Source organism: Manis pentadactyla, chromosome 7 (assembly GCF_030020395.1).
Source record: "Manis pentadactyla isolate mManPen7 chromosome 7, mManPen7.hap1, whole genome shotgun sequence".
Classification (NCBI taxonomy): domain Eukaryota; kingdom Metazoa; phylum Chordata; class Mammalia; order Pholidota; family Manidae; genus Manis; species Manis pentadactyla.
In genome coordinates this window covers 9,688,903-9,715,767 of record NC_080025.1, presented here as the reverse complement: position 1 = coordinate 9,715,767, position 26,865 = coordinate 9,688,903, and the positions used below count along the sequence as shown (strand labels likewise).

General features: G+C 46.2%; 1 protein-coding gene across 5 annotated transcripts in view; it reads right to left on the bottom strand.

Annotated features, from left to right (window-relative positions):
• STOX2 (storkhead box 2) overlaps positions 1-26,865 on the bottom strand; it is a 183,467-nt gene that overhangs the window by 90,676 nt on the left and 65,926 nt on the right. The window contains exon 1 of one of the 5 annotated variants that reach the window (XM_036894301.2): positions 3,992-4,157. The exons of the other annotated variants lie outside the window; for them this stretch is intronic. Coding sequence (XP_036750196.1) covers positions 3,992-4,157 — 166 coding nt within the window. Of the gene's footprint in view, positions 1-3,991; positions 4,158-26,865 lie in introns of those variants that run through there. 5 annotated transcript variants of the gene reach the window in all.

The following is a 26,865-nucleotide window of genomic DNA, read 5'->3' as shown; positions in this document are numbered from 1 at the left end:
AACTCTGTCTCTTAAAATAACAGAACATATGGAACTGGGCCACACAGTCAACAGTGCCCCAGAATTCATTTGCTATAAAATGAAAACCAATACACTCACCCAGGAGGTGTGCTGGTCATTCCTCCCACTGATTAGATAGGCATCTAAATTTTTTTAAGAAGTCAGTTTGGGGCTATTGTTTTATCTCTTTTCAAATCCTTGAAAGTCACAGACTTAACATTGTCTGCTTTATTGTGCTTTCAAGTGACAAGTATCAGTCTAACAGGACCATGACTTTGGAGGTGTCTCATTCATAAGCATCACCTTTTAGGAACATGCTCCATGGAACCTTTGCAGTAGAAAGCTTACTCTCTGATCTTGATCAACACAATGCCCAACAACTGGCGGCATTACATATGGAACATAAAAAAGCACCCCTCCCAGGACTGGGGAAGAGGAGAGTAAGAAAATCAAAAGTTAGTAGCATTGTTTTTGCGATGAGGTCACAGTACACAGCTGAGAAGGCTCTAACAACTTCATCAGTTAAAGGTCTGGTGTGAAAATCATTTCAAGGACGTACATAAGCATGTTTTCATATAGAAAGCACTAAGAATTAGATATTTCTCTCTTTATGGAGGGTTTTATTTTTACCTTTGCAGGAACCACCTGTAATTTTGCCCTAATAAACAGTTAAACTCAGAGTACCTGCTGGGTATGTCAGACCAAAAGGACAACTATTAAATATCTAGTTAATATAATAATTTCTAGTTTTAGAAAATGAAGAAGAATGGTCCCACAACCGTTTGATATAATCCCTTTTCTTCTTCAGATAATGCATGCACATTTCATTATTCATCTTGATCTGAACAAAAGGCAAGATTTTCCCCCTTCTGCCCAGAAACTACCACTGGGAAATTGATATTCAAGATGAACAATAAACTCTTCTCATGGCCTGTGAACCTGCTGGTTGCCAGGGGGTCTGTGGCTTCCTACGATTACTTTAGATTTGGTAGCATGAATTGGGAGCTTAAACAGTCCGATAAGGAATGATCTTCAAGATTTAAAGTTCCAGAATTCTGTGCTTCACTGTCCTTTTGCAGAAATCTCTTTAAGTTTTATATGTGCCTATTCTGACCTCTTGAGCTTATGGGTAGTTTATCCTGAGGGTATATGGAAAAGTTAAGGCTAAATGTCAAACGATTGCTATAAATCACTTTTCAAACTGGTAATTACTTATTAGTAGAGAAAAGACCGAAACAGTGCTGTCTCATTAGAAAGCTATTATGGAACCACCTGTAATTTTGCCTTAATAAACAGTTAAACTCAGAGTACCTGCTGGGTATGCCAGACCAAAAGAACAACTATTAAAATTCCCAAGGATCTCTCCTTTTCTAAAAAGAAGGGGAAAAAAGCTTAAAAGGAGTTACTTCCCCCATATTTTCAAGGAATATTTGTGTGTGGAGGGGTGGGGGTATTTCTAAAAATAGTCTCAAACTGAAGTTATTTTAAGTCACTTAATACATCTTCAATGAGGCTTATCTTATCCTTTGAACCCAACAACAAAATGCTCTTTTTACTGAAAACGAAGCATAATACTACCAGCGGTTATTATGCCAAATGACTGAACCAACAGAAAGAAGAAATATGAAAAGCCTCATGTGTTTTCTAAGCTGCTTCCTTTTCTGTTTCATTTTATGGGACAAAGCTCTGTTTGTATTCAGAGTCACTAACTTGATTCAAGTGGATTTCCTTCCCATTTCTGAAGAGGAAGAGAACTTCTTGTAAATGATCTCAGAGTGTGTCAATCAATACACCATCTTTTCCTATCAACTCTCATATTGGGAAAGGAGCCATATTTGAAAAGCAAATTGGTAAGACAGCCCCTTTTCCCCCCCGAAGAAGATCCGAATGAGAAAGAGTCCACCTACTCTCCTAGTATTCGTTGTAGCTGTTTGTCTTAATATATTTACTATTTCCTTCCATTAGCACCAACACCTTTTATTAAATGTATTAGCTAACACTTAAAAGGATGAATAAATCCTTCCCTCCCTGGACAGAACCATATTATAACCAACCCCGTAGCCCCATGAGACACTGTAACCTTAGGGGACAACAGAAAATACTGGACATAGCTCTTCTTCCCACCTTTTGGGTTTCTTTTCTCCATAGTAACCTAACATTAAATCTAAATAGAAAACCACCAACCTACAACGGCTTAGCCTTCAATATCACCGTAAGACCAGCTTAATCATCTTCAGGTCAAGAAATGAAGTAAGAAACAAGAGTTAAGTAAATTCTCGTTCTCAAGCCCTTTAAAAATGCCTTGCAGGACTGACAACAGCAAGAGAAGTTCTTTGGCAAAGAATGAGTGTGTGATCACAATGAAGCTATATGCCAAGACAGTCAAAAAATAGGTTCCATGGGAACAGGCCTGAAATCATTGGAGTCTTGCAGGTCTGTTGAAGAAATCATGGCTACCTGCCCTTTCACAGCCTCATACGTGGTACCAGTACTGGTTCCTAAAGAGGAGGAAAAGGGGGGGAACTACTCAGCATGGAACCAAGACATCAAGCCTTTAGCATATGAGACCTGGGATTATAGGAACACTCAGTGCAGACATGCATTTATGTACATAGGTTTTTTGAGGTTAGATTTGGATTTAGGTGTATTTCAAAATTTACTGTCACACTCTGAAGAATATAGCAACCGCCGCAGAGATTGGCTTTAATTACTAAAGTTTAAACGGCAGGTGTCAATTCCTTTACAAATTTAGCGTTTCATGAAACAGACAATCAAGGGAGCCTTAGCGCCAAAACAGTACAATATCTTTACGTCACCAGATTTTGCAATAAAAAAAGATGGTTATTGTATTTAGGGTTTATACTCATGGAAATGTGGTCGAAAGACATTTTTAAAGAATAAGATACTGGCCCCAGGTTTAAAAACTTGCTGTTTTGAAAGGAAGGTAGTAGTGCTAGACTGTAAGTACCAACTGCAAGCTTAAAGCAATCTTTCCAGTTAAGACAGGGCTTAGAATGATTGGTATACTATGTGGTTCCAAAAATTAACCGCAGTTCTTCCATTATATCATGTTTAAAAGAAAATTGATTCTTTCAGAATGAAAAACAAAAACCGATGTCTTACACAGCATGACATACAAGTGGTCAACAGTAAAGTAAGAAGAAAACAAGGAAAGAGTTCCAGCATTTTCCTCCTTCAGCATTTCCTCTAGTGTTTTTGTCCCTGGGTTCCAAAGTCACACACCAAAGCCATTTCCAAAGGGAAGTGCCTTCTTTGGAAATTTAACAGCACTTTTTAACACTGCATTTTAAGATGAAACCTTCTCTGAAGGCTTCACTTCCATCCACCGTTCTGTCTGTCCTTCCTGTCTGACATGCAAATGCAGCCTCCATTCTTTCTATACCACCTAATTCAAAGCAACATGTTAAATCCACACAGAATCATGTGAGCGTTCAATCTGCATACACACCATTACCCCACAGAATGCATTCAATGAGCTCCCACTGAGTTCTCTGCGTGCAAATCGGAAGAGCCTGAGATGGATGCGGGGGCTCTCTTGCCTACTCAAACCATCCAGAACTGTGCATGGAACCTGTTCCCTTTTAAGAAAAGGGGCTGTTTAAATGCCCACTAGGATAACTGGCCACCATGTAGGAGCAAGCCAGGCGGTACTGCAGGCAACACCGGACGCAGGCTGTCCACAAAGCTCAAGGCAGCTGCCGCGCCGGGACTGGCACCATTCATCTCCCCGCAGCCCCACGCCCGGCAGTCCCCTCCCTCATTTTACCTAACTAATCGCTCTCCAACCCCATATTGAGAGGCCCTGCTGTGGATCTTGCGGAGGTACAAAATGGTGGATGGGAGCTAATTTGTTCGTGCTTGCCCCCTAACTTATGCATCCATCAGCGCCCGTGCGCCCACCTCGGCGTCCGGCAGCTGCGCCCAGAGCACGCCCCGCGGGCCCCGCCGGGGCAGAAACGCGGCCACCAACCTGATGTCATGTAGCCCCGCGACGCCTGGGGCGCGAAGGCCGGGGGGAAGCGCTTGTGCAGGCGGTAGTCCTTCTCGCTGCGGGACCTCATGCGGTCCGAGGCCCGGTCCGAGAAATCCGAGCTAGGCCAGGCTCGCCGCAAGGTTGTGCTCCGGGTCTTCTTCATGGTGGGGAGGGCGCCCTGCCGCCCGCTGCTCGGGCCTCAGCGCCGGGGCGCAGCGCGCAGCTTCATCCGTCTACGGCGGGCACGACCCGGGCGGACTCTGCGCACATTTTCCCAGCCCCTCCTCGTCGGCGTCTACACCGCCCGCGGCGGGTCCGGCCCTCCCCACGCCCCCACACACCCCCACGAGGAAGGCTCCGATTTTACACACGTCCCACAATGCATTACACTTCATTTGCAATGCGCCCGGCTTATAGCTTCCAGATTCCTGGGGGGAAAGGCACGTTAGGGGTCTCCCCAGCCAGGAGGAGGCGGGGAAGGGGCGGGCGGGGTGGGGGCGCCGAGACTTGCAGCGTGAAAGCAATGGGAGCGCAGACAATGGCCCGATTCAGCGCAGGAGTGCTTAGCCAACTGGGAGCCACGGCACAAAAGACCCAAACAAATGAGGCGGCCGAGGCCTGCGGGGCTGACCCGGGGCCGGGCGCCCGGGAGGCCGGAGGGGCGGCGGCAGACCCTCCGCGCCGCGCGGCTCACAGCGAGGCGCGGGGATGACAGCGTCCGAGTGGTGTCCCCCCGGGCCTACCGGCCGCGCGGCCCGCGGTCCCGGGCTGGCCCTGCCTCCCCTGCAGTCCTTGGGAGGCCGTCTTCATTCCAGAGGCTCGGATGGGGGGCGTGTGCGCGCGGGATCCCCCGGCTCTGCAGGCGGCAGCGCGGCAGGCGTGCTCCCGCGGATCCCAGGGAGAGTCCTCGCGGCTGCAGCGCCTCGTCAGTCTTCCTCCTTCCGAGCCCAGGGTGCTGCGTGCGTGTGCGCGCGCGCGCCGCGTGACACGCATGTGCCCCCTGCCCCTGCGTGCTCCTACCCACGGGCCGCCGGGCCGCCGGGCCGGCCGGTCCACGCGCGCGCGGCGGGCGCCGAGGGGTGTGGCGCAGGACAGCCGCGCAGCCTCCTGCTCGTGGCCGGGCGGCCTGAAGTCAGGGCACGGAGCCTGTCAGCCTCTCTTTCGCGTCACACACCCTGCGGCGGCGCAGAGACTTCGGCGGGGGCCGCAGCCCGGAGCCTGCGCTTGGATATTTACATGTTTTGAGGAGGGTCCCTCCCCCTCGCGGAAAGGGAGACGGTCCCCTCGGCCGAGACAGGGAGGTCTGCGGCGCCTGGCCTCGCCCACCTGCGCCAACCCCGAAGTCAGCTGCAGCCGGGGTGGGGGGCGCCCCCGAGAGCTGCTCCGCCAGCCACCAGCGCCGGGCACCTGGTCCAGGCCGCCGGGAAAACGCGGGGCGGGCGGCCTCCGGCTCTTCCTGTCTCCCTGGATCCCCCGTGGGAGTGACCGCCAGCCCGCTAACCTGCCGCCTTCAGGTAGTCCCGGACGCAGAGCACGGCTCTGCACAGCCGTCCCCGCTCCTGCGACCAATAGCTAAACAACAACAGCGCGCGCGACGCGGGGGCGGCGGAGGGGGCCGAGGCGCGGGCCCGGGAGCCGAGGTCACGCCGAGTTAAAGGCGCGGACGCCCAGCCGCGAGCCCCGACCACGGCCGTCTAGGTTTCCAAAAATGCTTTGGTGTTATAAGCAACAAAAATAAACCTGATTTTTCCCTAGCCGGCATTGTATTTTATTTCACATGGGTGCGATTTGCGGCGATGCAACGTCCAAAATCATTTCCTCTGCTGTTGTTCCACAGTCACAGGTGTCAGGGTGCAGAGAAAGGGACTTGAAATCTTTACCGGGCTATTATCTTATCAGGCTGATACCGCAAGAAACAAAGCCAAAAAAAAATATTTTTTTTGTATTCTAAATGGTTAAGATTCGGTGTTATCCCAGGGCTTGCATTCTTTAGGGGCAGCAAGGGTCTTGGAGAGCCTTGCCGAGGGGGGTGCAGTTTAAGCCACAAGCATTATAAAATCGAGGCCTAGAGCTTCCACGCAGGATCTCAAGGCTGCCCTCTGTAACATGGGGCCAGGATAACCGATCTATCTCTTGGGATACCAGGGGTAAACAAACAAAACCACCAAGTTTAACTTACATTTACATGAATCAAAATATATTATTGTTAAACCAACCAGGTAATGTTCAGTGATACGTAAAAGTTAAGGAAGGATAGTCTCCCAAAAGGCACATTTTGCTAAAATGTCTTCTTTCATAAAGAGCTCTGCCAAGAACTCGCACACACAACCGCTTTAGACACTATAGAAGACTCAATGTGTAAAGAACCATAATGGCAATAAAAAAATAACTGTACTAATGAATGCATGAGATATTGGCATTTAGATATCTCAATTCAATTCAACGATTAGTACCTCCCATGAGCCAAAAGTGGTTTTATGAATGATTATAATAGTTATGACTTAAGACTAATGGTGACTGTTGTGACAACTGTAATGTTTATTCATTCTACAAATAATGACTGACTATCTAATATACACCAGCACTGTGATGAGCGCTGGGCAAACAAATAACAAATGTGGCCCCGTGCAGCTTGTAATCTAGGTAGTAAGCAAATAAATGTACAAACTATGCTAAGTTCTATGAAGAAGAATCACTTCTTTGAAATAGACTTACCGAAGAAGAAGTCGTCCAGGCAAAGAGTGGGGGAAATGGTATTTCAGAAAACGGGGACAGGATATGCAAAGGCCCTGAGGCAGTTAAGAACCTTGGCTTCTGTCAGAAGAAGTAAAAGGCCAGTGTGGCTGAAACTGGAGCCTAAGAGAAAGGTGTGTCAGGAGATCACAGAGGAAGTCAGCACAAGATCAAGCAAGGACTTGTAGGCCAAGTTAAGGGTTTTGTATCCTATTCCACAGGCAATGTGAACCACCGAAGGGATTTAAGCAAAGAAGCAATGAGTTTTAGAATTTCTATAAGAAGGGGCTTAGAAGTGGGAATCTATTTGAACGGAGAGGTCAGGTGACCAGGAATTTTTCTGGAGAGGTTTGAATTGCATTTGATTTAGAAATGACAAAATATTCATTGTTTGAAGGTAAGAATAGGGGGTGGGCTGATGGATATTTTGGAGGGAGAGCTACAGCTCCACTCAGCCACCCCTGAATGAGGGCATTGCCGGGGGGTGCTATCATTCAAGGCCCATAGAATGCCCTTGGAACCAAGGCCCAAAAGCCAGACCCTGAAGAAGCAAGCAGTAAATAGGCTGGGTTAGCTGAATCGAATCAGTAGGAGAGGTGGGGGTAGTTAACTCCAGAAGCAGCCAACTAAGGTAGATGACCAAGGCTTTGTCCCTTTGTCAGTTCTGGAAGATTTGTTTTGTCTTCTTTAACCCAGGCTCCAAACTGCTAGTTAGTTTTATCAGAAAGCTTCAGCACTTCGGATCTTAAGAGAGCTCTGCTCTCTCCTTACAAGGACCACCTGTGTGTTTGCCTGGGCGGGGGTCACGCTGCGCGCCTTACACCTGCAGCTCCCAATAATGCCCTCCGAGCAACACTTGCTCCGAGAGACGTTAACAAATGAGACTTGAAAAGTGGGTTCCACTGTGAAGTACATTTTGAAAGTTGTTAAAGTTTAAAACCCAGCCAGAGCGGTGGATAACCTGGGAAACAGAGACCTGAGCTACAAGACAGTTAGGAGGCTGCTACAAGAGTGTGAGTGAGACGCCGCCGATCGGAACTGGACTTCTAACAGGAAGGATGCAGGGTGGCGGGGAAACCCTCCAGGTTAGACCTGCGGACCTGTGCGGTGGGTCTCTCGGAAGATGGGCAAGGAGGGCAGACCAAGGAGGGTATCCCAGGTGTCTCATTGTTTATGGCTTGGGGTTTCCACACATGGAAACCAGAAAGTCTTTTAAATTCTGGACTTAATTCCCCTTTCCTGACCTTTGTAATGCTTATTATTCACGCTCATTATTTTGGTCTTTATTCTCATACTCAATATTAAATATTTCCTAAATATTACACACACACACACACACACACATTTTTCTTCTTGCCAATATAACTGGTAATCTCCCACTGGACTTGGGTCCCTATCTGGTTTCTTGCTCAGCACTGCCGTGACTCCTCTTTAAATGCTTCCCCCCTTTGCCTTTCTTATTGTCCCTGGCCACTGGCTCTCCTCCTTCCCCTCAATTCCACCTCTGCTTAAACACCTCTCGGGGTTCCATCGCCAATCACCCTTTCTTCCCATTCAGTCTCACTTGTTCAACGACACTCATGCTTAGTTTAGACCCCTGTAAGTGAATGATTTCCGGAACTCTCACCATTAGGCCTCCCTCCTGAGCTCTAAATCTTTATTTCCTACTGCCAATGGAGTATCCTTCCCAGACACATGGACCAACTTGAACTGCTCATCACACGAAATTAGTCATCTGTACCCCCACTCTGCCAACCTCTAGCTTCTTAGCGTGCATTTCCAGGCATGCGGAACGGCATGGCGAGCCCCAGCCGCCCAGTCCTCTCTCTCTGCTCTCCTGCCCTCCGTCCCCACCCATCACTACACTCAATCCGTCTCCGTATGCTTGTGTTCCTACTGCCTTCCAGTATCCTGTATCCTGTCGGCCATAGTCAAGGCACTGGGGGAGGAGGGGTGGCCAGGAGAGAAACGCCAGTGTCACCTGCCGAAGATACATAAAAGCTAACCTACCAAATTCAATGAAATAAGATGATGTTATAAAATTTTAACATTAAAAATTAAAGTATACATAATCATGCATCTTATTTTTTTTGGAAATACATACTTCAAAATAAATTTTTCAATTAAAAATAGAAATTGACAGTCATTTGGTTCAATATTGAAGAGTTTAAGGCAAAAATCAGACTGCATTATAATAACATATGTTTTAGGCATTATATTAACTAGCACAGAGAAGTCTCAATTCACATGTGAATACAGTTGGAAATAAAAATGTTTAACCATCTTCTCTGATAAGGTTTTGACACTGAAAATGAATCAGCTGACTTATATTCAACAAACTTTGTTACCTGAGGTAAACCTCAGAATTTGTATTTCTTCTAAATATGCCACATATTTAGTATCATCTACTGCTCTCTTCATTGGGGAAATACCCAACATGGTCTTTTTTCAAGCTTTCTAGTCGCTTTTCAAAGCAGTTTAAATATTTTCAGGAAAATCAGAAGGGTTTTAATCAGGTTGTTCAGTCAAGTAAAAGAATCCAATTCACCACGATCTCAGTGTGCGCCCCCCTGTCCAGCTCTGTAATCCCTTTTTAATCTGCCTCGTACTGAAAAACCATCTTTGCAAATCAGCATGTATTATAGCTGTATCTGTTCATTTGAAAAACATGAAGTTATACTCACAAGGCTTCAAGAAATTAAAGCCAGCACTAAAATACGGTCACTTACAAAGCCAGGAGCAATTAGGCACGCTCTCACAGAGATGAGGCTTTCTTCTAGAAAGACCTAATATTTTTCTGAAGCCCAAGTGGACGAATCATGGGCTTTCTCACACGAAATCCAACAGGCTTCAGCATGAAAACAGGAGTGGATGTAAGTCTCCACACCTCTTCACAAGTCGCAGGGAAAACGTTGAAATGTTGTTGCCTGACTGACGTGACTGACAATTGTAGCAATTAAGTAAATCTTTCCATTTTCTGTGTACATTTCAGGCTGACCCTGTTACACAACAGTCAGTAACTTTGCTTCCGTTGCCAAGCTTACAGACTGAATGTTCTACGGGACCACCCAAGACTTCAGCCACAACTCAACACAATGTCTCCGTGGACTTCTTTGTTCAATTCACATTTGGCTAACCGCAAAAGACTAGCTGAAAAATCACAGTATCAGTGGGTTCCGCAGATGGTAGTGACTGGTACCAGCCTAGTATTTAGAGGTCAGCAAAACTGTAACTCTCATCATTTTATAAAGAAGAACACCATATTGTTACTTTGAGCCATTCCTCCCAGCATTTTGCCACGAGATAACCTTAGCTGACTTCTGAGTGGTAGAAAATATTTTCATGGCCACTCCTCATCTCATGACAAAACAGGGAAGATCATGTGGGCTGTAAGTCCACTTACTGAGCACAGATGAAATGCTGTCAGGAGTAATCCTAAAAGTAAAACACAGCACAGGGCCACAGCGAAATGGTTGTAGTGACACACGACCACCTGACGCCTGTATCCAGGGAAGGTCCTGGCATCAATCTATAAGCCTTAAATTTCTTTTGTACTTTTCACTCAAAAGATCAAGTTGAAAACAAGTTCTTGCGTTTTCTCTTGGTGGCCCAATGAGTCACGGTGGGCACTCATTACAATGTGCATGGCACGCTGTGCCCATTTGGGCAAGGTATGCAGCAGGCTACAACCATGCCCGAACACTGTCATTTCCCACCTCCGCGCCTTCTTGGAAGCTGCCCTGTTTGCCTAAGAGGCTCAGGCCCTCCTTGTCCTCCTGGAAGATTCCCATTCATCCTTCTAGATCCAAAGTGTGGTCAACGCTGTGACAAACTTTCCATCTTCTCTTTGCCCCCGACCCTCCACCCCCACCCCCACTCCCCAGCAGGGTTAGGGTCCCTTGTCCTGTCTATGTAACAGGGGCATTTCAATTCCAGTGCTTACCACATCATGATGCAGTGTGATACCACAGAGAAGTCCCAGGGCTTCCCTGCCTGTGCGCTCCTTGAACCAATGATTGTTTTGTTCACTGAACCAATATTCACTGAGCACTTCTATACACTCTAAATCCCAGGATATAAAAGCTTAAAAACAAAACAAAGTAACAGCAATAAGAACAAAACCGTCTGTCATTAAGGAATCTCCATCCTAATGGGAAGAGATAATTTAATAAGCAAATAGTAAATTATAGAAATATGAAATAGCAGTAAGTATAATGGGAGGAAATAATGCAGGGGAGGCAGCCTGATGCTGAAGGTTTGCGGTTTAAAATGTAGTGGCCGGGGATGACTTCCAAAAAGTAGGCCCTCAATAAATGTGTGCCATGACGCGCTCATCTTAGACCCTCCTCCATACTTATTCCCTGCAAAGTGCATAAATGCCCATAGATTTATAAAGTGGATTTGGGATTGTAAAGGAACTAATATTATTACATTCTTCCCTCAGATCAACTTGTAACCAAGGAATATAATAAATAATGCCTCGTGTTTGCATAGGACTTTCCAGATTATTGGGTCCCTTAAGGTCTGAGCTAAGGAAGGCAGGAGTTGTTATCATAATTAAAGATGGGAAAACAAAGTTGCCAAGGCAATAAGTGATATGCCCAAAGCCACACAGAGGTTGAAGAACCAGAATTCCACTCTTGAGATTCCTAGTCCAGGACTGTTTCTGCCCCACCCTTCTGCCTCTCCACCACCTGGAGAGGGCAGTGAAGAGACTCAGGTGTTAACTGCTTCTGTGTAGTCTGAATGAAGTTCATATAAATCATATTGCTAAAATAGCCCCCAAATTTCTAAGCTACTTATCAATAACTTTTTATGAATATATGTTCAAGTAAAATAGAAGACAAATTTCTTCACATGCCTCAAATGACTCCCTCGGCCGGTTTATACGGATGGGGCCTGAGATTTAGAGTTAAACCACACGCCTCCTTCAGGCTAATCAATCTTGAAAGTTTTCCTTTCTCAGTTCTGCTGCAGGTCACCGCAGACCCGCTTCCCCAGCCAGTGAAAAACCACACGATCGCCCAGATGGATTTTAAAGGATGGATCTTTTTTCCAACATGTGGCTTCCTGTAATTTAAGGAAATGTTATACACGAACAATTAAAATCATATATCAAAAAGGAGCAAAACTCCAATAATTTCCTGTTCTATCAAATTACAATAATTATTAAAAAAGTAAAAGAAAAAACAGGCCCCAGATATTGAAATTCCAGACCCTATGTAAAGAATAACTACTTTAACTCCCAGCACATTAGTTTTATGTGATATCATTTAATAATTATTAACATTTTTAACTGTAACATAGAGTGAAAAATACACAGATGTGAATATTTAATGATTTCTGCTAAATTCATTTGAAAGATTTTTTTTTTTAACTTTCTTTCAATATTTAGGAGTTTAAGTAACTAGGTTGCTGGGTAATAATCTTCAATCTTCCTATTACTATTCGTTTGTATTTTAAACAGATATTAAAACACACTTTAAAGCAGCTATGGAACTTTTATTTCAAACACAGAGGGGTAGCTATGACCTAACAATTGTCTGCAGTAGATTCCATTAGGGATAGCATATTCATTACTTCACTAGGACACTTTTTAAAATAAAAAGGATGCTTTTAGTTACCCTGGGACAAAATGCTTAAACCAGTACCCTCCTGGGCAAACAGGACACATGGTCACACTCCTTTTAGGAGAAAGAGCCTAGTCAAAAAAAACCCAAGTTTTGCCTTGTAAGAGGAACAAATAAATCTATGTGATAGACAAGGAAAAATACCAGGATCAGATATTTTTTAACGTAAAATAGTAGTATTGGGGGGTGACTCTATCTGCTCTTTTCTCTCCCCTGACTATGGGAGGGTGAAGATTCAAAGATTGTGGCAAAAGTTTAATTTTGGTGAAGACATACATTGCATTGGCTCTGCTCTGACCCCACTTACTAAAAACAGAAATCGGCTCGGGTAATTGCACGTGGTGGTAAATGCTCCTTGCGACGAGAGTGTGGAATCCAGCCTAACTTGCGTTGCTCAGACTTTTCCTCCTCTCACATGTCAAGCTCCCCTAGGGAATGGGGCCTATGCTCCTAAAGGGCCAGCGGTGGTTCTCTGCATTCCACCAGCACAGCAAAGGGACAGGTGCAAGCCCTGGCGTTCCACACGTGGCCCATGATTCAAAACACAAACTCCACTTGGCTCAGCTGTCCGCCCCTGGTTCCATGTGAACACACCTCTGTGCCAGTCAGGAAACTGCTGCTTCTGGATCTCCGTGGCTTCTCAGAAGAAAGGGAAAATATCCTCCAAATGCAAAAAGGCCACACCCACGTAAGAAGCTACGAGAGAGAGAGCGGTGATAATGAAGGAAAGAGAGAGTTGAACCCAGAGATGAGGTGGGGACACAGTTTCACGACACAGTGTTCTTCCAAAGTCTCAGAAACTGATTTCCAGAGGATATCAGATCTAGTTTCCTGGTTCCAGCCTCTGTGCGTTTATGCATCTCCAAGTCCTAGGTGGCAAGCCTTCAACAGACTTTCCCAGAGGCATTATACAGTTTTAAACCTAAATTATTCACTTTTTTGGCATAATGACATCCATCCATGTTTGGTACTGACAAATATGTTTATGGAGGCATCACCTACAGCTCACGAATAGACGGCAATTGCAAGTGTGATATTTTTAAAGTTAGATCCTGTAACAAGTGAAAAATAACTTCCTTTGAGGAGAGACTAAGTATATCCTACGTGTGCATCCAGCAGGAGACGAATATCCAGTTTGCTGTCACATGTCACAGACTGCTCTCACCGCCACCACCACCCCAGCAACTCACAGACGGAAGTTTAAGGGAAAGTGATGTTACGCGCTTGTCAGAGTTCACGAATGGTCAGAGGTCAAGAGCAGCAGCTCGGGGTTGTCCCCACGAGGTCGGGGCAAAGCTCCAGCTGTGTGCCCCTGCAGGTTTTCAGGAGAGCGGAGGCGAGAGGCCTTGAGCCATCTCGGAGGGACACACAGCACTCACAATTCCCTTCTCCAGAATTTCCCTAAAGAAAGGAATTCTCTGCAAGGATTTTGACAAGGCACTGCGGTTTAGGAGTCAGAAGTGACTGCCCCGGAGTACGTCTGTCAGTGTCCGAATCCCCACACTTCCACTTCCCAGTCAGTGACCGAGGACACGTCTTCTAAGTGTTCAGTCCCTCAGTTCGTCCTCTGCAACATGGGGCAACACAAGTGCCAGTCTAATGGGGCGGCTCTTCGGATTAAATGAGATACATGGAAAAAAACTTAGACTAGTGCCTGGCTCAGCTACTGCTCAGTAAGTGCTAATTTAATTATTTTTTTTAAAACACCTCCTATGTGGTCCAGGGCCGAACACCCAGACAAGTTCTTCCGACCACCGAGTCAGGTGGTTAACCCCAGGAAAGCCCAACAGGCTGTTGCTCATGCCACATTCAATAGTGTAAGCACTCCCTTCCTCTCTCAATTTCATCTCTTCCTTGCTATTCTTTCAGTGATTAATCTATTTTAATATTCTTATACTTTTTAAAATCTAAAATTAATCACCTCCATAATACCCCCAAACACCACAGAGCCTTGAAGAATGACTCAACTCAACCCACATATACTGGCTCCCAGGTTACTGTTGTCTGGCGTCTTACTTCTCTTCCTCTTTCCTTCCTTCCTTCCTTCTTGATTCCTCCCCTGCTTCTCTCCCTCGCTCCCTTTCTCCTTTCTTGTATCACTGTTTTAGATATTCAGCCTCGTTGGGACTGACCCTACTTACCAGTGTCCCCGCTGGGCACGACAGGCCAGGTCCCTTGGGCGTGAGGTGCTAGCTTAAGGGCAGGTGCAGCTCTTTGCGGTTTATGAGATTGAAGAGCCAAGAAATTCCATGAAATATTGCATCTGGAAATTTACAGATGTTTTTTCCTAATCTGGAGATTCTCGGGATATATAGCTGCTATAGTGCTGGAAATGGAAGCAAGCAGTTCAATTTTTTCTTTTGGGGGTTTTTCATAAGAAGAATCCCTTAATAGTTATAAAATCTGATACTTTTTACCAAAAGAAAGATGGAAGGAAGGGAGGGAGGGAGGAAGGGAACATTAAAATAAATATATGCCCATTCCTGGAATAACAAAAGTTCCCGGCCGTCCTTTAATATTCTCCCCATCAGTCATATATGACACAGTTGTGGTTCCCCTTCCTGCTGGCCTCTCTCTCCCTCCTTGGCCACTCTGTGCACCCATCAGGAGACAAATATCCTGAATACTCCAGAGCAGTCGCTTCTGACAGAGAGGGCAATCCCTAGCAGGCACAGCTTGGCCAGGCTTGGGGAGACAGGGTGGGGTGATGGGCGCCACCCTAAGTCTGTGATCTGGGTTCTTAAGGTCACATCTTGCTTCTGCTACAAACTTCCTTTCGCTCCTTGACCGAGCGTCCCTTAACTTCTGTGGGTCTGTGTATTTTCACCCACCAACTTCAATGAGGTTCTGGAGAAGATCAGGGCTCTGCTACAGAATAGTAAGTGTCAGGGAAGAACACGAGAATGAAGGATGGACACAAGTTCTACAGCAGCCTTCAATGATTCCTAATAGTCAAATCACAAAACCTCTCTAAGTCTCCATATCTTCATTTAGAAAATGAAGTGCATTAGGTCCCTTTCCTGCGCAAACCCGGTGACATGTTACTATAATGAGATAACAAATATGAACACACTTGAAGATTATGTAAAGCACTATCTCTCACTTTTATCTAGAAGGGTTGATTAGGCTGGAGTAACAGTAAATAAATGGTAAGTCATTTTTCTATTTCTAATAATAATAATACAGCAAATCATGGTAAAATCTGATGTTGGAATAACAGCAGTAGTAAAAAGAAATTCTTAGGAACTCAGAATTGCTAAGTTTGAAATTAGTGGTACACCAGGTCGATGCTAAGCATGGACTTTGAAGTCAGATCTCAGGTAAGTCCTGGCTCTGCTTCTTAACTACTGCTGTGCCCCTGGACAAATTATTTAACCTCTATGAGCCTCTGTCTTCTCATCTTTAAAATGAGAACAATACACATTAATGGTAAGTTTAAATAAGATAATATACGTAAAGCTCTTGAAATTCCTGCCATCCAAGATGAGCAAACAGGGTAAAACATACTGAAGTCAAAGATTTCCATTAAGTACTGATTTGATTCATACTTAAAAGTCTTATTCTGGGAGAAAAGCTTACATTTCCCAAAGGGAAAAGAAAAACAGAGGTAGCAACCTGGCTCTACTTTGGTGTCTGCTAGGGAGAAAGAGACTGCGGTCCGGGTAGAACACACCCACCCAAGCCAGAAGCCCAGGTACCTCCCGTCTTCCCCACTGACCCCAGGACCCTCCAGGTACGCACAACCCGCCAGGAGCTGCAGCCACTCAACAATACTGCCGAATACAGCAGCTCCATCCGCCCCTTTCGTACAGCTCTTGACCCCCACCCCCCAGTACAGGACAGATTCGGAAACTAAATTTGGGGTTCCAAAGAGAAAATGAGTAAAATTTCAGAATAAATCATTGCTGTGAATAAAACATTATATTATAGAAAGCAAAATACTCAAAGACCTCTATAGACTGGGTCTTAGGGATGTGCATCACAGATGCCATAAGCCTATGGTCCCAGGGGTCTCATCTCTGCACCCCCTGAGAGGCAGGGCTCCACACTCTCCCAGTCCTTGATCGCCACGTCAGGCGCTCGCTCACCAGGCCCGGCCATGCAGTCTGCACTGCCCTGCACGTGCCCTGGCACCTGGACCCTGACTGTTGGTCTGCCTGGCTTCTCTCTTTTCCTCCGTCTTTGATTCATGGCCAGATCTCCCAGTTTGGGAGCCAGTCGAGGGTGGGCTCGTGTTTCTGACGGTGGTCTGTCTCACCTTCAGGGTGGGGAGTCCTACTCACGCCCGCCTTCACCTGCAACTTCAGCCCGTCCAGTCCCTGGCTTCCCGACCAGCACTGCCTCCCCTGTACCCACATGTGGCAGAAGGCAGAAGGGCAGGCGCAGGAAAGACGGCATCCAAATAAAGGTAAAGGGTAAAGGCCCTGGAGAGGCCAAGGGTCGGGGTAAATCCAAAGGAGGGTGGCGTTTGCTGTGTGAGAGAAGGTGTGGCGACTTCACGTCCAGGCTGGGAAAGCTGAGAGGGAGCGGACTGCGGAGACTTAAAGAAGAGGCAGGGGGAGAGAGAAACGAGCAGGCTGGGGAGAGAGGGCAATCCCTGGGAGAGGGAGTTGTGCCAAGGGCCCAAAGGCAAGCAGGAGGGGCCAGCAGGGGCTTGGAGGACAGCAGAGGAAGCCCGAGCCGACTCCCCGCGGGCTCCACACCAGTGCCCGCAGGGCCTCCTGCCAAGGTCCACTGCTTCTGAGTCCCCACAACATCCACGGGCTCACCAGGGCTCATGTCCATCAGACTGAGCTGCTGACCAAATGTTTTCATTTCTATTCCTCTGTTGAAGGTAAGAATTTGCATTCGTTTTTTGCTAGGGCTGCCATAACAGAGTGCCACGGACTGAACAGCTGAAACAAGATGGCCTCCCAGCTCTGGAGGCTGGACCTCCCCCAGCAAGGTGTCGGGAGGGCTGGTGGCAGGCCTCTCCCCTGGGGACCGGGGGTCTGCAGGCAATCTCTGACAGCCCTTGGCTTCCGCTGCATCGGCCCTGGCTTCGCATGGTGCCTGCCTGTGTCCCAGTATCCCCGTTTGTAAGGGTACCAGTCACTTTGGATTAGGGGGCCACCCTACCTATGACCTCACCTCAATGAATACCATCTGCAACAGCCCTATTTCCAAATAAGGTCATATTCTGAGGTACTGGGGGTTAGGACGTCAACCCGTGGATTTGGGGTACACAACTCAACCCATCGCAGCGCTGTTGATGACGAGCCTTTGCTCCAAACTCCTAAACCAATGTGGGACTCATTAAGAAAAAAATAAATAAACCAAGCAAGATGGTCCAGTAATGCTTCAAGAATTTCTCTGGCAGATTGTAAAAGCAAAACTTCCCTTTTGGGTAAACCTGTGCATATCACTTACACAGGGAAGAAGCCAGCTTGCATTCTGCGCTCTAGAGAGAGGGAGCATTCGCCCCCCTTCCCTCGCACCAAGTCAGATCAGCCCACGGACCGGACGGTAAATCAGCTCGGCCTTACAGCCAGAGGCAGAACCGTGGGATTTGAGCACCAACCAGAAGAACACAGTTGGGGGAAGGGGTGGAGAAAAGTCGCACTCGAGATGTTTAACTCTCATTAACAGCAGCAAGAATCTGGCTCGTTCCTGTGTAGACGGGGTGAACCTCCAGCTCCTTGCATGCCAAGCCCCAGGGCTCATAAGTAAGCAAGTCAGAATAAGAAGTAACCACAGGACTGGCAAGGGCAGGCAAGTGAACGCATCGAGATCCCAACTAGGCTGCGGCATCAACTCAGCAGGCAGACCTCCACGGCCTCCTCCTCCTGCCTCTTCAAGGCCAGGAGGAGACAAAGGGGACAGCGCCTCATCTCGGATCCCGGGGGGCCCACCAGAGAGGCAGTGGGTGTAGGACCTGGGGCCAGCCTGCCCGGGAAAAATGCATGGTGCCTGTGCGATCGTGCTTGAGCCTCAATTTCCTCAGCTGTGAAACAGGATAATAAGGGAACTAATAGGGCTGTGGGAAGGTTCAAATAAATTAGGACATGTGAACTGCATGGAACGATGCTGGCATGGAGTGGGCACTGTGAATGTTAGCTACGATCATTACTGTCTGGGGGGCAGACTCTAAGGGGGGGGTTCTTGCATGAAGCCTTAAATCCCCATCCTTTGAAAAAATGAAGTTGTCTTGGGAATAATGAAACATGGAGCTCCCCGACACCGTATTTTTTCTCCCACAGAGTAGGAGGGTACACATGGGTCTAAGATATTTGGCTATCATTCCAAAGTATTAAAGAATAGCCTGGGTTTGGGAGACTGGATCTAACATTTATTAGACATTTACTGTTTATAACCTTGAGCAAAGTCCAAAATCTCTACTAAGCCATCGTTTCCTCCAAAGTAAAAACGGGAAAAATACTTTTCTCCTAAAGTGCAACGAATAAATATGAAAATGTATGTAAAGTGTTCAGCAGGGTACCTGCTAACAACTATTTAAGTGTTCAGTCATTCAATGCATTGAGTCTGATTAAATAGGGGGAAACCAGGTAGTGTCAGGGCCCCAACTAGCTTATGCGGTGCCTTTGTGACTCTGCAGGGAGGGGAGGTGTCCCCTTGCTGGGAACACATGGCTCATCTCTCCAAAAGCTGCTGGAATACCTGTGCGGGCCCCTGCCATGAATGACATCCTCTCAGTTAGGACCTAATTGTGCAGAGCAAGGAGGCTGTATGCAGTGGTCCTGAGTTGACGTGCCACAGAAAAGGCTCTCCACACGCACAGGAACATGCCATCAAGGACCTAGTAGTGCCATCTGTGCACGGAAGGTATTTAACCAGTATCTCTGAGAGGAAGGGAGGTGGGGGGTAGGACGTGGGAGGGGGGTTATCTGAAGTTTATTCTGTGTTAACTGATGAGATGTTAGTGCCCGGGAATCGCAGTGCAAGGGGTAAAGGGTATCTGACTGAGAGGTGGGTGGAGGAAAAGACTTAGTTGCTGCCTCTCCTTTTCTAGGTATCTTGCCCTGCTAATACTTGCCTAATTCTGAGCTGGCTCTCTCTTCATGGAACAGCGAGCTAATTGCTACAGACATGTAATAACAGCCTGAGCATTAGCTCTTTGCCCCCTTTTCTGTGTCCCCTGGTATCCATGATGGTCTCCCAGACATGCAGGCAGGGTGCACTCTCTTGTCTGTGTGGCTGAGAAATCCAGGGAGTCCCCAGTGAGGAACATCCCATTTGCAGGTAAAAGACACAAATCCAAGGATGCCTGCCCTTATGCCCATCCTTTCTGCTTTGCAGAAACCAACACTCATGACCCTTGTCTGGGATCTGTCTGCACCATCAGGCAACCACCTGCAATCCTGTCACAGCCCTTGAGTCTTCACAGCCTGTAGGAGCCCCTGCTTCTTATTTCATTCCAGAGTCCTCTGTGCCCACCCTGCCATGGGGGCCCCAGTCCCTGGAGCCAAGGGAGTCCACTCACTCCAGCCAGCAGCCTGAGAGGACAGGGGCCAAGGACACCCATGCTGATGCTGGAACTCTGAAAGGATTTCTCCATGCAAACATCATTATAAAAAGGGCCAATGTTTCCCAAGCTGTACTGGCTTAGGCCTTTGGCTATTGGACAATTAAAATAAATGAACGTTAAAGGAATGTGCCATGTGACAGGAGGGCTTCCTGCAAATCCCACAGTCAGAGAGTCACACCCCGACAGGACACTCAGGGAGGAGGATACAGAAATGTTCCTCTTCCACAGGCAGGACATGCACACCACGCAGCTCCCAGGGGCTGGGACATCTCCCCCTCCTTCCTCAGCACCACGAACAAAGTGAGTATGAGGCAGCCAGTCCCGAGCAGCCCCCAGAGGCTGGAGACCTCATCTGTCTCCTGGTCCAAGACCTAAGTCACCTACACACACACACACACACACACACACACACACACACACACGCACGCATGCACGCACACACGCAGGAGGCCACCAGCAGGAGACGACAACAGCGGAACGCAGGCGTGGCTCCAACTACAGGCTTTGCCAGCTACGTGACGCCTCTCTCTCTTTTTTTCCTGAAACCCTGTGCTTCCTACACCAGCCATAACCACAGGCAGAGAGAGAACACACAACAATAACAACCAGCACAAATGCTATGTGACAGGTGAGGAAGGAGGACTTTCTCCACATTTGGGAAGCTGGGAGGCCTCACGACCCTAAATGGCAGTTGGAATAAAGTCACAAGGTGTGTCTGACCCCCACGTGGCCAGTGTTTATTGTGTCCTGGAAGTCAGAGGGACGTAGATAGAGCAAGTCCTATGCTGGTATCCGATCACACTTCTCTCCACCCCTGTTGTGGGTGTGTGACGACAGGGATACAGCCTCAGCACATGGCTGGCCCTCCACACCCAGCGCCTGGCCTTCTTCTTTCTCCCGGCTGGTGTCTTTATTTATTTTAACAACGGCCACTTTCAAGACATCCTGCTTCTTGCTTCTCATGTCCAGTACCCAACTCTCCCTACCTGGTCTCTAAGGAAGAAAATGTCAGGCGTTAGCTCCACAAAATGCAGTGCACTCATCACAGCAGACAAGCAAGGGGTAAAGTTTTGTCTCCTTCTCTATACCCGGCAATGCAAAATTCCGTGCCAGTTTGGGTGGGGTGATGAGATGCGGTATGCATTCAAAACCTGCTCCTGGCTTCTATCACTGAAGAAATTTAAGAGAAGTTGAAGGACTGAGAAATGCATAATCAACCATGTCCCCCAAGAGGTTCAACCTGTCTCCCCTCAAATGCTTCCCTGGAATATAACTTGTAGGGAACAGAATGCGTCTGTAACCACAAAATATTTTATATCCCATGCTGGTAAACCAGAGCCCTAGGAGCTCAGGTTATTCACATCCACAAAGGAAGTATCATTTAGGGACACACCACCAAAAATAACCATGACTTTCTCCTTGTCTATGGTGACGAGTCTCTTGAATGTACTGGAACTCAGAGGGATATGGAAAGGGGCAGCAGCAATGTCTTTGAAAAGCATGGTATTTAAAATTAAAATGGTCATATGGTATTTATAATAAGTTTTTTTAAAAGACTATAGGATATTTGATAAAATTATGGAATTACTATTATTCAGGTTAATAATAGTACTGTGGTTATGCTTTTTTTAAGTATCTTAAACTTTTGGAGATGCACCCTGAAATATTTATGAGTGAAATAATATGACGTCTGGGTATGCTACAAAATAATCTGGGATGAGAGAGCTGGTCGGGATACAGATGAAACAGGTTGAACCAAAAGTTGAGAATTGTTGAGTCCGGCTATTAGGGTTGTGTTTCTATTCTACTTTTGTACACATTAGAAATTGCATAATGCAAAGGGAAAAAAGTAACAGCTATATAAAATGGTCTAAGTTTTTAAAATCTCCAATGATAACATGCATTCCTTGGAAAATCTGCTCCTTGAGTCTGGACAGAGATGAGAAATATCACTAAATCCTATGTGGAAACAAGTGACAAAAACCCGGGCACACAAGTTAGGAACCGGATGGGTTTTTACCACATCTCCACTTTGTGGACTAAAAGTTTCTTGATTTCCGTTGGCTTCACTGTTTCATTTCTAAAACAAAGTCAAACTAATTTTTCAAGGTCTCTTCCAGTGAAGAGATTCTATGAACTAGGGAGCCCACTTAAAAATAAGCAGCAAAATATGTCAGACAAGCAGTTTAATGGGCAACCCAGGCACACTAAATCCTAACAGCTGCTAAAACTCTAGCATATGTTTGCTCGACTACAGAAACTGAGCGTTCAACCTAAATGTTGGAAGAAGGATATTTTTCAAACATGGACCAAAGGCTTGGCTTTGTTCCTCCTTCTGCAGCCAGAGGTATTATTCCAGAATTGGGATAGAATGAAGTGATAGAATTTAATTGAATTAGGCTTTGCTGAACTCCTGCAATATCCTAGGATTAACTGACCCACTGGGAAATGAGAAAGAGTTTTATGTCTGGGAAATGCCCTGTTTTCTTTTGTATAATTGCTTAGAAACTGGGGACCCAGCACTCAGGAACCCATAAAGATCACTGTGCCTGCAGAGCAAAGGGTCAATGAACAGAAAACTCCACATACAGAAAAACAAAGGGTCTAACTCAGATCAGGGGAACGGCATTCTATCTCAGGGATTCAGTCTCCCAGATTCCATTTTGGTCTTTCCCCCCAAAAAAGAGCAGGCTGGAATCTATTTGAGAATGCACATTTTCACCGTTGTTTTTCACAACAGTGAGTTGGCTGTTAGATATATTAGACCTGAAGTCCTACTATCCATCACTCACCCATATTTCTCACATTGCACCGCTGGTCATTAAGCATATCCCAGAACAGTACTTTAGCTGGGGTCCTCATTACATGTAATTAATTCAGTCCTAGGTCAGTTCAAGTTCAAACCAGTTGAAATAAGTGATTGTAAAGTTGTTGGTTCAAATTAGTTCGACGTCTAGAAGGGACAAAGCCTAAAGACGTCATCACCTGCAGGTCTGATCAAAAAGTGACAGGTACGATGGCTCCCATGCCACACAGGAGAATGGCATCAGATGGGAAATTCACACTCTAGTATGCAATGGGCTCCAGTGGGGATGAGAATAACATAATTAAGCATAGAAAAATTACTCTTTCTCAAGAATGGACTAACAGTTACCAAAGGGAAAGGGACTGGGGAGGATGGATGGGAAGGGAGGGAGGGATAAGGGGAAAAGGGGCATTACAATTAGCACATAATGTGTTGGGGGGCCACGGGGAAGGCAGTATAGCACAGAGAAGACAAGTAGTGACTCTATAGCATCTTACTACACTGATGGACAGTGACTGCAATGGAGTATGTGGGGGGGACTTGATAATGGGGGGAATCTAGTAACCACAATGTTATTCATGTAAGTGTACATAAATGATACCAAAAATAAATAAATACATTTAAAAAAGAAATTACTCTTTCTGAGTATTTCTGCCTAAAAATCACCCTACACAGGGGCTTCAATATTTTTATCAGGTTTTTCTATGTACTCTGGGTAATAATTCCTGCTGAGTCGTACTTTTCAAAAAACACCAATTTTATTTAGTCATTTAACAAATGCCCGAGAGCTGGAAATGTGCCACAGTGACATCCTTTCAGTTCCCTGACCAAGCCTCTTCTTCTTGGTCTCGTGACTGGGTCTAAGGTGTCCTCTCCGTCTGGGTAGCTGAGGTGGGATGTCTTTCCTGGACAATCTGAGTCTCACTGAAGGCAGACAGGAATGTGAGGGGACCTATACCACTCAACAGTATCTGGTCAAAATTACTGCCCTGCAGAAGCAGGGCCCTGTCCAAAGGAAGATGCTAAAATGTCACACTTTGGTCGTTCAAATTTTAAAATGAGAAGAAAATCATGAACCATGACACTGTCCTATTTTTCTCTTTCACCATCTCTTCTGCATCTCTCCTTTTCTGTCCACCTCTCTTCTTCAGATAGGACCCAAGCTCACTCTTATCTAAACATTTTAGTTGCATCTTTTGTTTTCCTAGCCTCCAAACAAACCTTTCTCTGGTCATTGTCCGTGGAGAGATGACAAAATTATCTTCCGTTTTGATCAGACCATGACATTCCCTTTTTAAGATTCTAACAGGGCTTCCGATTCCTCTGCAAAATTAGCACAATGTTTTATCCTGTACATCAAGACTTTGGGCTTGTCTGATTGGCTGGTGTGTTTGCTGACAGGTTTACGCCTGGATTCACTGGATTAGAATCAAATAGTCTGATCGCTGCAAAAGGCTTTTAAAACCATCTGCTCTGACACCTGTGTGGGGGATGAAGGAACCAAGCGCAGAATGGCCCTCCCAAGGCTAGGCAGCTCGCAGGTGGCACAAGGTGGCCCAGGTCCCCGGGCTCTGACTGCTGATGCAATGCCGTTTGACCTTATCATGCTATTACTTTTCCACAACCCTCATTTCCATCCTTCTCAAAACCATCCTGCTCCCCTCCCTAAACCCCCTGGGAAGCCATGCACCTCAAACAGTTCCCACCAACCTGTCTCTTGACTCAGCAGCAAACCAAGCATGCTGCTTGTAACTTCTAAGGCAGTGCCCCCAGATTCCTCCAAGAAGATAATATACGCAGGTGTCTGCTGGAAAACAAAAAAATGGTGGAAAGCGCCACACAAATGCAAGAAATGCAAACGTTGCCAATGATGAACGATGCCGCTGAGATGTGTCTCGCTTTGACTTATGGCTACACGAGCCTTAACTGACATAGGTGTCGGTAGAAAACTACTCCCTGAATTGCCGCATCCTGAACTCAGACAAGATGGGCAAGCGCTTGTGAAACCACCCACTGAGGGAGTTCGGTGGCTTCCTCCGGAGTAGGCGTCTGGGGACTTTTATTCTGTGGCGACGCTGTGCAGTGCATCCGTGGTTGGGTACTGGCTGCGAGCAGGCAGGTGTGTGAGTGCTGTGTGCAGGGTCCATGGGGGGAAACAGGATGCGACAGTCAGGGGGAGTGGGGGCGGCAGCTATCTTTAGGGGGTCAGTGAAGGCTGGGCTGAGGCTGCCTGGGGGTACTGCAGCTAATGACACCCCCCCACGGCCATACACACATATACCCCCCAAACACTGAAGTAACTGCATATAACATAATCTGAGACGGATTTGTGGCTCTTTTTCTTTTAGGGCAACAGGCTGTGAGCCCATGAAGCTGATCTATAAGTGCCAAGTCCTTTCATTACTCCAACTATTTTTTTAATATCAGATACCAGTGTGCAGATTTCATCATAATTTAGAGCTCCGCACTCCTCCAAAAAATCTTATCAATGAGTAAAGAACAATTCCACAGAGAGGAGCTTTTCCTTCTAATTCTTTGGGGCAACGGGAATCAAAGCAAAACAAAAAACAATTTGGTTTGCTCCTTAGGGGCTATTCTTTATGTTCCTAATCTCAATACAAAGGTTGGGATTAAAAACCATCCGCACTAAAACAGCCTGTAGTTTCTGCTTTGAAGTCTGATGATGACAATAGCTAAAATCTTAGGCAACTTTTGAGAAGGCAGAGTCCTTCAAAATCCTTTGAAATGTTAAATACTAAATTGAAGAGACCTTTAGAGAGGAAAATTTTTCATAGAAGGTGCACAAGGAGCATGCTTTTTAAATTCACAGTCATTCTGCTTTCTTCCAACACCCAAACTGCATGCATGTTCCCAGTTTGCTATTGTCTGCCACTCTAATTCAGAATTAAAATCAGGAACCAACGTCCTGGATTAAATAAGCACAGGAAACAACAGTTAAAAAAAAACAGAACAATTGATCCTTATGAAGTGACAGATAGTTCTTACCTAGGAGCCACTCTCAGTTTTTACTGGGCAAACCCTCCATTGAAAAATCTAAGAAACTGTCTCTCCTCAAAGCAACCAAAATGAAAAACAAAATGAATACATTTGAAGCAGCACAATAAGGCCTGCATTTCAGTCTTTCTCACTATATAAGCAGAATTCCAGGAATTCTCTAAGGGGCACCTGCAGCAGGCAGGACCACTGGACCTGAAAATACCTCCAGCACGGACAGGCCAAGGTCCAAGAAAGAAGCTTGCACGGGGACAGCTCTTTGGGGACCCAGCTCTCCTGGGTGCACACCACAGCTCTTTCTCCTCCTAGCAAGAGGAGAGGAAGCTGGGGTGGTTTCTGTAACTGTTTCCTCATCTGAAACATTCCAACAATAGTTCTTACCTCAAAATACTGTTATCAGGACTTAGTAAGATAAATTTAAGTGAAGGTGTTAAGCACAGTGTGACAGCAGGTGGGTGCTTAGAATTCTTAATAAAGTTAAAAAAAACAAACACACAAAACCTTTATCCTCAACCAGAGGCTCCAAGCTTCCATTCATCCCACCCCACGGCTCCGAGAATGCAAAACAATATTGCAGCCAAAGCCACAGGCCTCACCTCTCCCTTAACCAAAGCAAATTTTCATATATTTCCACCCATTCATCCTTTCAGTCAGTGAATTAATCTAAAAACTGGATTCACATTGACATATCGGTGAGGGGTCACGTTTTCCCCTGCTCCGAAATATGTTAGCAAGACCTTCCCTGGAATGCTGTTCTGTCTGTTACTTCTCAAACGGCAATGTTTCAGACCTCGTTAAAATGCAGGTCCTGAAGGTCCCACGTGGGGCCTGAGGTTCTTCATTTCTTTTGAGTTGCCGAGAGAGGCTGGTGTGCTGGTCCACGGACCATACTTTGAATAGCTGCGTCCTAGCTCAGGGCTGACAAGAGTCAAAGACCCATAGAACTGTGAGCTGGAAGAGAACTTAGAGATTATTTTTTTATCCCAAAGAAGGAAGCTTGAACAAATTCAGGTCAAAATATTTTTGTAATTTTTGATTCTCATAGTGTTTTTGGAAATTGGGCAATTTTTATGGATTTACAGCATCCAAAAAGAGAAAAACAAAACAAAAACCAAAGACACCCATAGCATAGGGCCTCTATTCCTGAATGGGAGTGAATGCT